Source organism: Leptopilina boulardi, unplaced genomic scaffold (genome assembly GCF_019393585.1).
Source record: "Leptopilina boulardi isolate dan_hultmark-lab unplaced genomic scaffold, ZJU_Lbou_2.1 LbouV2_165, whole genome shotgun sequence".
Classification (NCBI taxonomy): Eukaryota; Metazoa; Arthropoda; class Insecta; order Hymenoptera; family Figitidae; genus Leptopilina; species Leptopilina boulardi.
This window is the reverse complement of record NW_026137713.1, coordinates 877,442-893,352: the sequence shown is the minus strand read 5'-3', so window position 1 is coordinate 893,352 and position 15,911 is coordinate 877,442. Positions and strand designations below refer to the sequence as shown.

Below are 15,911 nucleotides of genomic sequence, written 5' to 3'. Positions count from 1 at the left end.
TCTTATGTATTTTTTCAATATTAATCCTCAAATCGATCACTTCACAGAGAAAATAACTTGCAAAGAAAATAACTTTGATTTTGAGTTGTCACTCGCGGATTTGGTATCTGTCCGGCAAATGCTGAACAGCAACTAAAGATTGAAAGGCTTTTTGAAGAAAAAGTCCTCGGAAAACATCGACAAGTTTCGAACATTTCTATTTCAAAATAAAAAAAATTCACAAATTTTGGGTTTGCATACGTCTATGAAAAAAACGGGTACCGAAAACGTCATAAAATAGTCCCTTTTTAAATGGGAAACCTTTATAGCTGGTAAACTTGAGCCAAACCAGATGTGACAAACTATTCGAAAAGACAAAATACTTTGGAGATAAGAAAAAAATTTTCTATCCTTACTTTATTGAAAAAATTTTTCAGGGTGTATAATAATATTTTATGATTTTCAATAATTTGTAGTAGTGCTTATTTATAATTACAATAATTATTATATTTAATATTTTTTTAAGTAATTGTTTGTCGACAATAATTTAACATTACCCAACCAAAAATTTCAGTATTATACCAGAGTTAACTACTGGCGCAGTACTGGTTCAGCATCAGTACTGGTGCAGTACTGGTAAACCAGTACTGAGCCGATATTGAGCCAGCACTGACTAAAATAGATTTTCATTTTGATTAATACTAGTTTACAAAAAGTTCTAGAGTGAACCCGATGAATAATTTTTTTTATAAAAATTTTTTCACTTTGATTTTATTTTTGAAAATTAAAAGGTATTTTATTTTGCTTTTTTGTGGGTAAAATTATTAAAACAAAAAGTTTCCTGAGACTAATTCCAAAACATTTTGCAAGTTTTTTTTATTGTTTTCAGATATATTGCCTGGAGCAGAGATTTCACTATTGCAGTGAAACTTATCTCTGTTACAGTTAAAGCTTTCTTTTTGTATACAATAAATTACAAAACTACCAGTACTCAGCCAGTACTGAACCAGTAGTGGGTACCAGTACTGGTGCCAACTCTGGCAGCCAATACTGGTAAAATGTTATCATCCCAAAGTTACGCCAACTCTGGCGCCAATACTGGGTGCCAGTACTGCGCCAACACTTGTCAGTACTGCGCCATTAGTAAATTTTTGATTGGGTAATCTTGAATTCAAAATGAACGTAACCGGGTTCAATTTAAAAAATTTCAATAAAAACTCAAATTGAGTCAAACCAGATCATTGTTGCTGCACGTAAATGAGTAGCGTACGCTACTCATTTTGAGTTCAGTTTTTTTCTATGAATATACTTATTGAAAATCTTCTTCTTCGTTTAGTAAAAATTAAAAACTCAAAGGCTGCGCAGTAATTTACTTAGAAATTTACTTTTTATTTAGAAAATTGTCTTTAATTTTACAATAATATTTACAATGGTTATAATACATCTTATTGTGGACCATTACTTTATTGTTAATAATTATTATTATCAATGAAGTAATGGTATCACAACGACAGTTTTTGGTTCATTTGAAGCTGATCTCACAGTTAACTTAACAAGTTTCTTTTTAATTTTGTAAATGGAAATAGTATCCTTTACATTACTTGGATTATCGTGTAATTTCCAGATTCCTAATGTCTCAGAATTTGTTGGATACGTAAAGAATGGTTTTTCTTTAATCCATTGTACACCTTCTACATAAATGTTATCAATATTTTGGCTGTCTCTATAAATTTTCTTTATTTCAAAGCATTTACCGTTTTCAAGAAGAACAATATTGTCAGGACTTTTTGAAGTAAGCACTGCTTGTTGATATTTTATTTTTAATATCTCAGAAAGATTCTCTTTTATTATTGATAATATTTGTGGAGCAGGGGTAACTTTTTTTCTTCTAAAAAACATTTCATGCATACGATTACACAGCTGTTGAATAGGTTTGTTGCCAGATCGCAATGTTTTTTTCATTTTACCTAATAAACTTTCAAATGCATAACTGTTAATTAAACTTAAATGACAATTCATGTTCTTCACATCATCTGCGATATGAAGAAGGTTATGCACGTTAATCGAAATAGTAGATTTTCCATACAATTTTATCATAAGCGAAACAAATCTATTCAAATATAACCTAGCTTCAGCATTATATTTTACTGCTAATTCTTTGCAACACAAAATTCTACAACTGGTGAAAAGTAACAGAAAGTGATTGTAGTACTTTGGAGTTAAAATTTTTTTTAATATTACAATACCGGCGTACAACAAAAAAAAACTGAATTGAGTAGCTTTCCATAGTGAGATTTCATTTAATGTATCAGTCTTACGTTGAAACTCACATGGTATTTGATTTCTCAATTCATATAACATGAAATTTATTATTTCTTTCTGCGATGATGAAAATTTAAATTTTCGAATTGTGCTAGTTAACCACAAAGAAAGTAACTTTTTCATTATGCCTAAAAAACCTAAGTGCATAAAGTCTAAAACAAACATTTTAATCATATTCAAACCGGACAATTTTAATAACGGTGAAACGCCTTTATGGTGTTCAGACTGTTTTTGATCACGGAAACTTTTATCTGTCCTGTTTGTTGCATTCGTATCTGCAAAAATTGTACGGTTTTCGCACCTTTCTCCCATCACCTCACATCTCTCACAAGAAAAATAACCAGCATGGCCTTTTACACATTTTACAAGCGCTCTTGCAGGAGTGTCTAAAATCCAACTTTTCATCCGCAATTTGTACAACTTACCTTCCAGCACGATTCCATTTTTTTGATAATTATTTAATTCTTTTATAAATTCATCTAAAAACAAATCTAAATCTTGAGGTTTTCCAGAACCTAAATAAATCGCAACTGGAAAAGGAGGATAAACATTGTCATGTAAATAATGAACTCTACACAATATAGGCCAAAATTCATTTGAACTTGATTTCCAAAGAGGTGCTCCATCGATATTAATATCTAAATAGATAATTTCATCTGGATGCAGAGAAGGATTAAAACACGAAGCAAGACCTTTTGCAATTCCAAAATACACAAACTCAGCATTTTTATATAAGGAAGTTGTCATAGGTTTAATACAAAAGTCTGTTTTTAGATTTAAAAATGTTGACGCTGTCTTCGGAAGTTGTGGCATTAATCGACGTCGTAGAATAAGAAGCAATTGAGATATAAGAACCCAAGAAATATTACCTTTAATTGCCCATTCTCTCAATTGTTCTTCTTCATCATTTTCTGAATTTTGTAACAAGTCTTCTAAATCGCTAGATTGATATTCGTCATCGTCATCATAACTATAATAAGATTCTTTATCTTGGTCATTAAAAAATTCTTCATTTACTTCTGTTTCTTGAGTTTCTTTATCTGTATTTTGATAAATTACTTCGTTTAAATATCTCTCCTCTATCTTATCAGCTTTCATCTCCTTATTTTCAGCTACATCGTTTATATCCATTCCTATATAATAATAAAACGCAATGTTAATAGTACGAAATTCTTAATTAAAATAAAAACAATAATGTAAAGTTAAGAATTTTACCAAAGTTAGAATTGTTGTCTTCAATTTTTAAATTTTCATTTCGATCTTCAGCGCATTCTGATTCTATTTCATTATTTTCTATCTCGTCAGAATCTGCATGATAAATAAGTTCATTATGATGTTGAACTTTATTTTCATTGATAAACATTTCCTCGTCCTCTGAAGAAATGGTGTCTATAAAATTAAATTTGTAATAATCAATCCTCCATTTTGCATTTTTGAATTTTATGCTTAACTTTAAATTTAGTGAACTAAACCCCCCCCTGTGCAAGTTTCATAAGATTCCACACAATGTAAAAAAATAATGTCCGACATTTTGGATCCGACATTTTTAATTTTGAAACCAAATTAGAATTCAGCGACTCCCAAAACCCGTATATATACCAAGTTTCAAAAAATTCGTTCACAATACATTTTTTTACATTTTGGATCTACATACACTGAAAAAAAATTTATTTGATTCAAATACTTCAAATTATTTGAAAAATATTTAATTGGTTTAAGTACTTTTTATTTGAATCAAAAAAATATGTATTTGATTCAAATAACTTGAATTATTTGAATCGCATTTATTTGAACCAAATAAATTGTATTTGGTTCAATTAAATAATTATTTGAATTGAATAAATGAATTTATTTAATACAAATAATGAGTTACTTGAAACTATTCATTAATTTAATTCAATAAAATATTTCGTTTATTTCATACAAATAAGAAGTATTTGACACAATAAATTTATGTAATTGATTCAAATAAACTGAATTATTTAATACAAATAATTCGTTATTTAATCCTAATACACTAATTTATCAAGATAAATAAAAAATATTTCAATTAATTAAATATTTATTTGGAACGATAATAATGATTTACTTGAAAAAATTTATTTATTTATTTCACCAAATATTTCGTTTTGTTGAAACAAATAAAAAGTATTTGATACAATAACTTTATTTAATGGATTGAAGTAAACTAAATTATTTAATACTAATACCCTATTTTATCAAGACAAGTAAAAAAATATTTCAATTAATTAAATATTTATTTGAAATGATAATAATGATTTACTTGAAACAATTAATTTATTTATTTCGTTATTTATTAAATTCAAATTTTGATTTATTTGAATCAAAAAATTCTTACATTACAAATATATTCTCACATCCGGACAATTGATCAGGATAATAGACAAGTAAATGATGTATGTGGATCAAATACTTTTTATTTGATCCAAATAAATTTCTTTTTCAGTGTAGTAATATTTCCTCAATCTAGTGAATGGATTAAATTAATTCGGTAATATTTCTTCTGCACTTACTAGGTTCTGTCACAAAATCAATTGATCCTTGATGTGCCAAAGATTGCCACTTAAGTAAATCTTTTTTCATTCTTCGATGTTTGCGAACACGCAGTTTTGTTAGTTCTCGACGTCGCTCTTCCATTATAAGCACTCACAATCCTGTCGATACTTGCGCGAAAAATATTCTTTCGTAGAGATATTCTTTCCTCGAAAGACGAACAACTACTGTATAACTGCATAGGATATTTTAGCTAAGTGCATGGTCAGGTTGATAGAAATCCCTTTTCACTTAAGTTATACCTGTAAACTTTCACTTTACAGTTTATACACAGTGTACACTTTTACAGTGTATATAGTACGTATTTCTATCTCTTCCAAAAATCTCGGGCTACACGAGTTAGAAAATTTTAATTTTAGATTAAAAACCCGGTAATATTACTGTATTAATAAAATGTTCGTCTCATGGTAATATTACAAAATATTTCAAAAAATACTTTAAAATATTTGACTGATTAATTATTATCTCTTTGTGTGTTATATCATAAAAAACTTGAAAAATTTTATGTATTTCAAATAAACGTGTAATATTAATGTAATATTACAGTAATATTATTGTAATATTAGTGTAATATTACAGTAATATTATTGTAATGTTACTGTAATATTACCATGAGGCGGACATTATTACTATGATAGCTAAAATCAATCAGATATATGACAACTTTCTAAAGCAAAAAATAGCTCAAGAACAAAAATCTTTCTTTGTTGACGAAATAAATTTAAATTTACAGTATACATATCTATGTATACCCTCATAACAAAAGGATATCCATATCAATGGTCGATATCCTAGAATGGTCCCCAGGATATCCCTACGATATCCAAACCGCCGGTCTGTGGGACATCATTATATAATGAATAATAATATAATAAAAACAAAAATTTTATGAGCTTCTAATTTATTTTAAATGAAGATTTGAAACGCATTTTTCAAAGTTTTTAAATAAACTCATGCACTTAATGTATAATTAATATTAATAGTTATTCGTTACTTGCGGGGAAGAATTTATATTGTTTAAAGCCAATTTATTTTCTGACAATATTAAGCATATGAATAAAGGAATGAATCACGAATCAGAAAAAATTAGTTAATAATTTTTCAAATTAAACAACTTTCTCGAAAAACAAGTTGCATTTTATTTTATTTATATAAAATTTAATTCACAGAATATTTTCACTCGTAGTCTCATAATGACTTTAAAAACAGTATCCTGAGAATATCTTCTTGACATCTAGAAGATATCCTGAAAATATCTGTGAGATATCCTAACGATATCTATGGGATATCTGGAGGACATTTATGAGAGTCTATAGAGATATCCAGAAAATATCCTGTGGATATCCTCAGATATCCATGGGATGTCCAAAGGATATCCAAACCGCCGATTTTTTGGATACCCTTAAGAGATCCTTTTGATATCCATAGAACATCCCTAGGATATCTTCGGGATGTTATCAATAGAACATCCCTAGGATATCTTCGGGATGTTATCAATATATCCCAAGATATCTTGTGTTATTAGGGTATATATATATTATATATTTGATTATATATTGGAAATCTTATATCATTCTGACATATGATGGTCTACGTAGGACCTCCGTATATATTAGATATACATACCTACATAGATAACCCTTCATAAAACCTATCTCTATGTTGTATCGAAAGGTTTACATCATTCCTACATATGATGACCAACGGATATCCTATATAGAACTTGGATATGTAAGCCTACATAGAGTGACCTACATAAAACTTACCTCTATGGTATGTAGGAAAGCCTATGTTAGTCCTACATACTGTGACTGTCGTAGATCCTACATAGAAATTGGGTATGCCGGCCTACATGGACTGGCCTACATAAAAATTATGTATATGTTATGTAGGAAAGTCTATGTTAGTCCTACATACTGTGGCCTTCAAAGATCCTACATAGAAATTGGGTATGCAGGCCTACAAAGACTGGCCTACATAAAACATATCTCTATGGTATGTAGGAAAGCCTATATTACTCCTACTTACTGTGGCTGTCGTAGATCCTACATAGAAATTGGGTATGCCGGCCTACATGGACAGGCCTACATAAAACTTATGTATATGGTATGTAGGAAATTCTATATCAGTCCTACATATTGTGGCCTTCATAGACCCTACATAGAAATTAGGTATGCAGGCCTACAAAGACTAGCCTACATAAAACTTACCTCTATGGTATGTAGGAAAGCCTATATTACTCCTACTTACTGTGGCTGTCGTAGATCCTACATAGAAATTGGGTATGCCGGCCTACATGGACAGGCCTACATAAAACTTATGTATATGGTATGTAGGAAATTCTATATCAGTCCTACATATTGTGGCCTTCATAGACCCTACATAGAAATTAGGTATGCAGGCCTACAAAGACTAGCCTACATAAAACTTACCTCTATGGTATGTAGGAAAGCCTATATTACTCCTACTTACTGTGACTGTCGTAGATCCTACATAGAAATTGGGTATGCCGGCCTACATGGACTGGCCTACATAAAAATTATGTATATGTTATGTAGGAAAGTCTATATTAGTCCTACATACTGTGGCCTTCGTAGATCCTACCTAGAAATTGGGTATGCAGGCCTACATGGATTGGCCTACATAAAACTTATCTCTACGATATATAGGAAGGCCTATTTTATGCCTACATACTGTGGCCTATGTAAATTCTACATAGGAATTACATACATAGATCTATGTAGTTTTGGCCTAACTTACCCTTACGTCGACACTACATCGAATGACCATCATAAATTTGATATAAAGAATCCTACATATATTCTACATAGATTCGATATCTCATGGGCCTATATATTAAGGCCTTCATAGTGATTACCTAGAATGTATTTTAAATGGCCTACATAGGAAGGCCGTCTTTAAATCTACAAAAATCGTACATAGGATATATATAGGCCGTGTTTCTTTTTTATTCGGGTTTATATTCGCCTTTGAGAATATATATAATATATCGGCGGAAGTTTTGTTGATTATGTAAATCCATTTACACTTCCATTTTCACTTCCGCTTTTTCCTATTTCCATTCCTACTTCCATTTCCACTTCCAGTTTTTCTAATTTTCATTTTCAATTTTCCATTCCCAATTCCATTCTTACCTCCAATTTTTCCAATTTCCGTTTCCACTTCTTGTTTTTCCATTCCCACTTTCATTTCCACTTCTACTTTTCCATTTCCACTTTTAGTTTTTCCAATTTCCGTTTCCATTTCTAGTTTTTCCATTTCTACTTTTCCAATTTTCATTCCCGTTTCCACTTCTAATTTTTCCAATTTCCATTCCCACTTCCATTTCCACTTCCAGTTTTTCTAATTTTCATTTTCAATTTTCCATTCCCAGTTCCATTCTTACCTCCAATTTTTCCAATTTCCGTTTCCACTTCTTGTTTTTCCATTCCCACTTTCATTTCCAGTTCTACTTTTCCATTTCCACTTTTAGTTTTTCCAATTTCCGTTTTCATTTCTAGTTTTTCTATTTCTACTTTTCCAATTTTCATTCCCGTTTCCACTTCTAATTTTTCCAATTTCCATTCCCACTTCCATTTCCACATCCAGTTTTTCTAATTTTCATTTTCAATTTCAATTTTCCATTCCCACTTCTAATTTTTCCATTACCACTTCCATTTCCGTTACTACTTTTGCAATTTCCATTCCCACTTTTCTTTCCACAATTTTCTTAATAATTTTAGATTAGTTATTTTTTAAAATCGCGCCAAAATCTTTCTGTCCGTTTGAAAATATGTAAATGTTCGCACAAAAAACGGACATAAAGATTTTGGCGCGAATTTTAAAATTAACTAATCTGAAATTATTAAGGAAATTGTGGAAAGAAAAGTGAGAATGGAAATTGCAAAAGTAGTAACGGAAATGGAAGTGGTAATAGAAAAATTAGAAGTGAAAATGGAAATTGGAAAAATTAAAAGTGGAAACGGGAATGAAAATTAGAAAAGTAGAAGTGGAAACGGGAATGAAAATTGGAAAAACTAGAAATGGAAACGGAAATTGGAAAAACTAGAAGTGGAAATGGAAAAGTAGAAGTGGAAATGAAAGTGGGAATGGAAAAACAAGAAGTGGAAACGGAAATTGGAAAAATTGGAGGTAAGAATGGAATTGGGAATGGAAAATTGAAATTGAAAATGGAAATTAGAAAAACTGGAAGTGGAAATGCAAGTGGTAATGGAAATTGGAAAAATTAGAAGTGGAAACGGGAATGAAAATTAGAAAAGTAGAAGTGGAAACGGGAATGAAAATTGGAAAAACTAGAAATGGAAACGGAAATTGGAAAAACTAGAAGTGGAAATGGAAAAGTAGAAGTGGAAATGAAAGTGGGAATGGAAAAACAAGAAGTGGAAACGGAAATTGGAAAAATTGGAGGTAAGAATGGAATTGGGAATGGAAAATTGAAATTGAAAATGGAAATTAGAAAAACTGGAAGTGGAAATGCAAGTGGTAATGGAAATTGGAAAAATTAGAAGTGGAAACGAGAATGAAAATTGAAAAAGTAGAAGTGGAAAAACTAGAAATGGAAACGGAAATTGGAAAAAATAAAAGTGGAAATGGAAAAGTAGAAGTGGAAATGAAAGTGGGAATAGAAAAACAAGAAGTGGAAACGGAAATTGGAAAAATTTCAAGTAAGAATGGAATTGGGAATGGAAAATTGAAATTTAAAATGGAAATTAGAAAAACTGGAAGTGGAAATGGGAATGGAAATTGGAAAAAGCGGAAGTGGGAGTAGAAATTAGGAAAAATTAAGTAGGAATGGAAATTAAAAATGGAAATTGTAAGAAGTGGAACTGGGATTGAAAATTAAAAAACATGAAAGGGGAAATAGATTTATATCGACCATCTAGAACAAAAAACGAACAATTTTTTTTTTCAAATATTGAGAAGAAAAGTTGTATTATTATTTAGACGATTAATATTGCAAGAGAGCAAAAGTCTCAAGGCTTAGTAAAACTATGTTTATACGGTAAATAAGAAATTCAATGGTGCAATTTTCTTATAGTCTCAGAAGAAGTGCTCGAGAAGACTCGAATTCATTCCCTTTTTCTGATTCAGTCAGCTTCTGGCTTAAACCGCACGACCCTCGATATTCAAGAATGGAGATGTATATATATATATATATATATATATATATATGCATTTTGCGAAAGTATTCATTTCTTTTTTCTTATTTCATGTACTTCAGAGATTATCGTGCACTCGGACAAGCTTTGCGAATCGATGTTCTTTCAACTACTTTTTGCTCATTTACCCCAGACCGAGTTCTTTTCAATTACCATATACCGTAAAATGCAGATCGATTATGTCTTGTCTTGCGTTCATGAAAAGCGTGGTTTTTCAAGTATTTTTTCGGATTAATATAAGAAAATGTTTTTGGATCAATACCAGATTTTTAATTAATTATTAGAATTAAATTAATTTAATTTAATTTCAAATTTTATAATAATTATTTGTATAACAATAAAATTTCTAATAAAATAATAATGTTATTAAATCATTAAAAATTGGGAAATTTTTTGTTTCAGACGGAAAATAAAAAAGAGTGGATAATCGAGCCGAGGGAGCGAGGGGCAGTTAGCCCTTTGGCGAACTCGAAGGATGCAGCTCCCAGGGGGGAGCACGAGGATTCCGCCAGCGTGCGTTCCAATTCTCGCAAAAATCACCAGCATAATAATTGACAAATACAATCACAAAAGTAAATCGAGAATTAGTAAAAGTAGATATCGTCGTGGCAGGGGCATAGAGTGTTGCACTAGCCTCGACCACAAGCCGATTCCATTGAAAAAACGTCGCGGTTTCGACTCGAGTACAATCCGTCGACACCGAGATACACGGCGGAAGGTGTGGGACAAGGAATAGTGAAAAGATTAGGAAGGCGGAGAAGAGTAAGAAACGAGATAAAAGGGAAGAGAAAGAAGGAAGAAAGGACGAGGGTAGATAAGAAATTGAGAAAGAGTGTTGTCGTCATAGAGGGCGACGGAAGAATTAGGAAGAAGAAGAAAAAGAAGAAGAAGAAGAAGGAAGAGGAGGAGGAGGAGGAAGAATCAGGGAAAAGGGTGAAGGAGAAAAATCAACAACGGTTGGCGAAGGAGAAGGAAAAGTGGAAAGGGAGCTTGAGAGTGGCTGAAAAGTGGGGAGAAAGAAACGAGGAGGCAGCAGCTGCAAAGGTGGTAGGGGTAGAAATATCGTGTAGAAGCATCGACAGTAGTAAAGGCAGCGCTCCGTGTTACGAGGGGCTATTCAAGCGTGAGGGGGAGGGGTGACAAGAAGCCCTGGCGGGGAGGGGAAACGGAGGCCTTCGGGGGGCCGACCAACCAGACGGCTGATGATGTCATCGGAGGAGGAGACCGAGTGTTTCGCCCTCTACGGAGCAACCACGGACAGTAAGCAACAGCAACTCTTGAAGAAGCAGAAGCGCACCAGACAGCGCGTGGACGCCGGCGAGCCGCGTAACAGCTACTCGAGTATACCGAACTTCACGTCGCGACCTTCATTTCCCGGCGGTGCATTTTACGGTGCGATATTCAGTGGTAACGGTGTGCCACACCAAAACACTCAACCGCATCAACAACAACAACATCTACAACAACAACAACAACAGCAGCAACTCCAGCAACAGTCTGGAGTGCCTAGAAGTCAAGGTCATCTCGGTGCTACAACGACGGGTCCCACGGCAGCCCAGCAGCATTCTGCCCATCCGGCCTTCGGGTTTTTTGGGGCAACGGGCTTCGGCCCTCCCAAGATGCTTAACGAACTCCTAGGCCGTCAGGTCAAGCAGGCCAGCGACGCCGGAGGATCGCCACTTGAAGCCAGCCACGGAATGACTGGCGCTGGCATGGACTCTGCCACCAATTTGCAACAAGGGGCAGTTGTCAATTGTGATGAACTAAGTACGGCGGAATTAGCGCCTCACATGTTACGCAACTTACTCCAAACGCACAAGCTCAATGCCCTCTCTGCGCAGGATCAACCCACCAACAACAATAGTATTCACAATAATAACAATAACAATACAACCACGGATCTACTTAAATCCCAACAGCATCAACAACACAGTCCTCATCATCAACATAATAGTGAGAGTGCGCGCAGTGGAACAGTGCAGAGTGGCGGCGAAGAAAGTGTTGATGGTAATGTGAATAATACGAACCATAGTGATCGCGATAGCGTAATGCCAGGTGATGCCGAAGATAGTGCCGAAGATGTTGCTTCAGCACAACGCGCAATGGATGAGGCATTAGCCGAAGCTGGCATGGAGCCTGGTGCAAATTTAGATGGTTCTGATTGTGAGCAAAGCCTTCCCTCCAGTCCCTCAGTTCCACAATCGGTATCAATTTCCGTCAAGGAGGAGATGCAAGATCTCAAACGTAGCCCCAGTAATTCACCCTGTCCAATACTTCCAAAAACTGAGACAAATTCACCAACGACTGAAATAAAACGTGCACGAGTTGAAAATATTGTCAGCTCAATGAGAAGCAGTCCAGCATTACAACCAGTCACTGTCAACGGCTGTAAAAAACGAAAACTTTATCAACCTCAACAACAAACGGTTCACCATGTTCTCCAACATAGCGTTACTGACACAATGATGGATTACGAGGAGGACAGCGAGGACGAAGAGGATACACATCCTTTTAGACAAAAACGTGATAAACTAAAGATCCAGTTGCAGGGTCTTCAAGAACAATTAGCTGAAATGCAACAAAAGTACAACGAGCTCTCCAGCAAAGTGGATGGGGAAGCGAACGATAGCGGAGACGCGCCACCTAGTCCACAACTTCCACCTCAGCCCCCACCGCGACCACCGCGACCTCATCCACCTCCGTACAATGGCATTGCAAATTTGACACCCGATCATACGCACGTTGCCGCGGCAGCCGTCTATCATAAATTATATCTCGAGCAACAACAACAACAGCAACAGGCTGTCCTTGAAAGAATGAAACAACATCAGGAGGCCGCCAGGCAGCAACATCAACAAAATTCACCCCAATTGTCAACACCATCACAACAGCCAAGTCAAAATAGTACAGCGCCACCAACTCCACAAACACCCCAATTGCAATCATCAAATACACCTTTGCTTCACAAAGACTATAAAGATTTTCAAGAGAGATTAACAGTCTTCCGAGGTGCAACACAAAGTTCCGGTTCCTCTGCAACTCATATTACCGGCGATGATCTCGAGGGTTTTGCCGATACGCTGAAAAAAGAAATTAGCACATCATTGTCATCATTGATCGATAGTGTATTAGCGAGGTACGCACCTCAAAGACGACTTATGAATAAACAAAATGAAGCAGTGCAATCGGCAACTGAACAATTTAGCAAGGACATATTGGCAAGTCAAGTTCTCGAGAGAAAATCACCGAGAACGAAGGTAGTTGATCGAGGAGCACCACAAACACCGGGTGGCCCAAACGGGCTACGGGGGCCCTTAAACGGTGGGCCCCCGCCTCCACAATCTACGGGGTTTCCCCAACTAGGTCCCATGGGTGGTGGTCCCCATGGTCCACTCTCTGGTCCCACCGAAAATAACCTCAATCAAATTAATCAACTGCCACCGCACGTTAGGCCAAGCGTTGGAATGTTTCAAACTCCGAAACCATCCTCGATATATGCAATGGCCTCGATGCACGCGCAGCAACAACAACAACAACAACAACAGCAGCAACAACAACAACAACAACAAAGAGATCAACAACGAGATCAACGTGAACAATATTGCAATTTGAGAAATGATGACAGGGAGAGCAGGGATTCAGAGCAGAATGAGGCCCTTTCGCTTGTCATGACGCCAAAGAAAAAACGCCATAAGGTTAGTATCTATAATTGTTGGTTAACATATATATTTTTAGGGACAATTTCACCAACTTTGGTTAAAAATTAATTAGCAATTAAATCCCTAACTGCAACCAATTAGCAGTTAGGCTTTTATTGCTGATTATATATTTTTTAACCAGAATTGGTGAAATTTGATTTTGAAATATTATTAAATATATCCAAAAATGGTGAACAAAATTCTATACACTGAGAAAAAATACAAATCAATAAAGAATTTCTGCCAAAGGTATATATAAAAATTATTGATTCAAAAGCATATCTATAAAATATTTTACAAATTTTATAGCATATGCTTTAGAATCAATAATAATTTTTATATACCTTTGGCAGAAATTCTGTTGATTCAATAGCATATCTCAGTGTAGAATTAAAATGGGTAAAGCATTATAAAGATAAAAATCATAGCCAACAATTATTGTTTTAGAATTGCTTGACTGGTAAAATTTGGATCTAAGAATATTTTTATTATCATTAATAATCATTATTGATAATTTTGATTTCAAGAATTAATTATTCAATCCGAATTTTTATAGAGTCAACAATTGTTTTTTCCGTATAGAAATTTTTAAAAAGTTTTTAATTTTGCTAATTCTAGAAATTAATGTTTTGTTTCCTTTCAAAAAATCACTGTTGGTCCATTAAAGATAATTATCATATACCAGAAATATAATTGCTGATAATAATTGAAGAGCTTTACCGAATAACGATCTATGGCACAATTGAAAATTTTGGATATGCTTTCAAAAAAAAAGTAAATTAAATTGATAATAAACTGTATCTGGATTATTAATAGAATTAGTAACATTACCTGTCTAATAAATAAAAAATTTACGTATTATTACCAAATTTCATCAAAGTTTACGTTTTTTGAAAGCTTGTAACAAAACTTTCCATAATTGTGCTACAGATGAAATGTATTTTTGAAATTTTGATTAACTGGGAATTATAATTAAAGCTCATAAATTCAATTGATCAACGACCAATTATTCCAGAAATTGTTCATTAATCAACCAGAAACTGTTTTTCTCAATATGAAAAGAATCTATAGTTCAAATCTGCTGATAATTTAAATCTGCTGATAATTTAGTTTAAATCTGCTAATAATTTCACAGAAAATTTTAAGGTATTAAAATAAGCTGCAATGCTTATTATTTTAATGCCTTTTAATTTTCTGTGTTAGTTTAAATCTGCTATATGTTATCACAAAAAAATTAAAAGGCATTAAAATAAGCTGCAATAACGCTTATTATTTTAATCCAATTTTGCTTATTTTAATCCATTTTGATATATTAAAATAAGCAAAATTGGATTAAAATAATAAGCATTGCAGCTTATAATTTCCTTATAATTTTCAGTGACATTAAGAACAATTATAATGTTTAATAAATTAATAGTTATTCTAAAACAATATTATATTGATGAATTGAAAAGAATTTTAGTAATTAAGTTATAAAATAATATTAAGTGAATATAATTTGATCATCACAATAAAGAAATTTATTGAAACAGTTGTTTTCTCAGGTGACCGATACAAGGATTACTCCAAGAACAGTATCAAGAATATTAGCGCAAGAGGGTTCAGTGTCACAGGGAGGAAGTGATAGTCCACCACCACCTCCACCTCCTAGACCTTATCATACACCAATGCTGCCAGTATCTCTGCCAACAAGTGTAGCGATACCAAATCCAAGCCTCCATGAGAGTCAAGTATTCTCACCTTATTCGCCGTTCTTTAATCCTCATCCGGGACATCCGGGTCAGGTACCACCACCAGGGCCTCATCATCTTCCGGCAAGTCCACCCGGCAGTGGTATTGAACTCAGGGATTCACCTCCACTGCCTCATCCCCCGGCAATGTTGCATCCTGCCCTTCTAGCGGCAGCGCAACACGGCAGTCCAGATTATGGACATTTAAGGATGGACAGCACCGACCGAGGTAGCGATTGCAACTCCGGTGATATCAGTTACGATGGAGTTCAGCCTACAATATCCTTTTACAATGCTTTTTTAATTTCAATTTCCTTGAGAAACTTGTGTTTCAATTTAAAACCAGGATAATTTTTAATAACAGGATAATATATATATTCTATAAATTTCAAGTTTTTTAATAGAAATTTTTGCTAACGAAGAATTGT

The 15,911-nt window shown here is 33.7% G+C and overlaps 2 protein-coding genes across 6 annotated transcripts in view; one reads left to right on the top strand and one right to left on the bottom strand.

The window, feature by feature from the left end:
• LOC127277171 (homeobox protein prospero) overlaps positions 1 to 15,911 on the top strand; it is a 165,783-nt gene that overhangs the window by 109,571 nt on the left and 40,301 nt on the right. For 3 of the 5 annotated variants that reach the window (XM_051298038.1, XM_051298041.1, XM_051298039.1), the window contains exons 4-5: positions 10,458 to 13,750; positions 15,286 to 15,762. In XM_051298038.1, the coding sequence (XP_051153995.1) occupies positions 11,258 to 13,750; positions 15,286 to 15,762 (2,970 nt within the window). In that variant the 5' untranslated portion in view covers positions 10,458 to 11,257. The remainder of the gene's footprint in view (positions 1 to 10,457; positions 13,751 to 15,285; positions 15,763 to 15,911) is intronic. The other 2 variants (XM_051298040.1, XM_051298043.1) reach the window with 1 other exon arrangement.
• Positions 1,465 to 8,085, bottom strand: LOC127277382 (uncharacterized). The gene is made up of 3 exons (XM_051298483.1): positions 8,031 to 8,085; positions 3,517 to 3,690; positions 1,465 to 3,434 (listed from the first exon to the last, which is right to left on the bottom strand). The coding sequence occupies exons 1-3, from the start codon at positions 8,083 to 8,085 to the stop codon at positions 1,465 to 1,467; spliced, it is 2,199 nt and encodes a 732-aa protein (XP_051154440.1).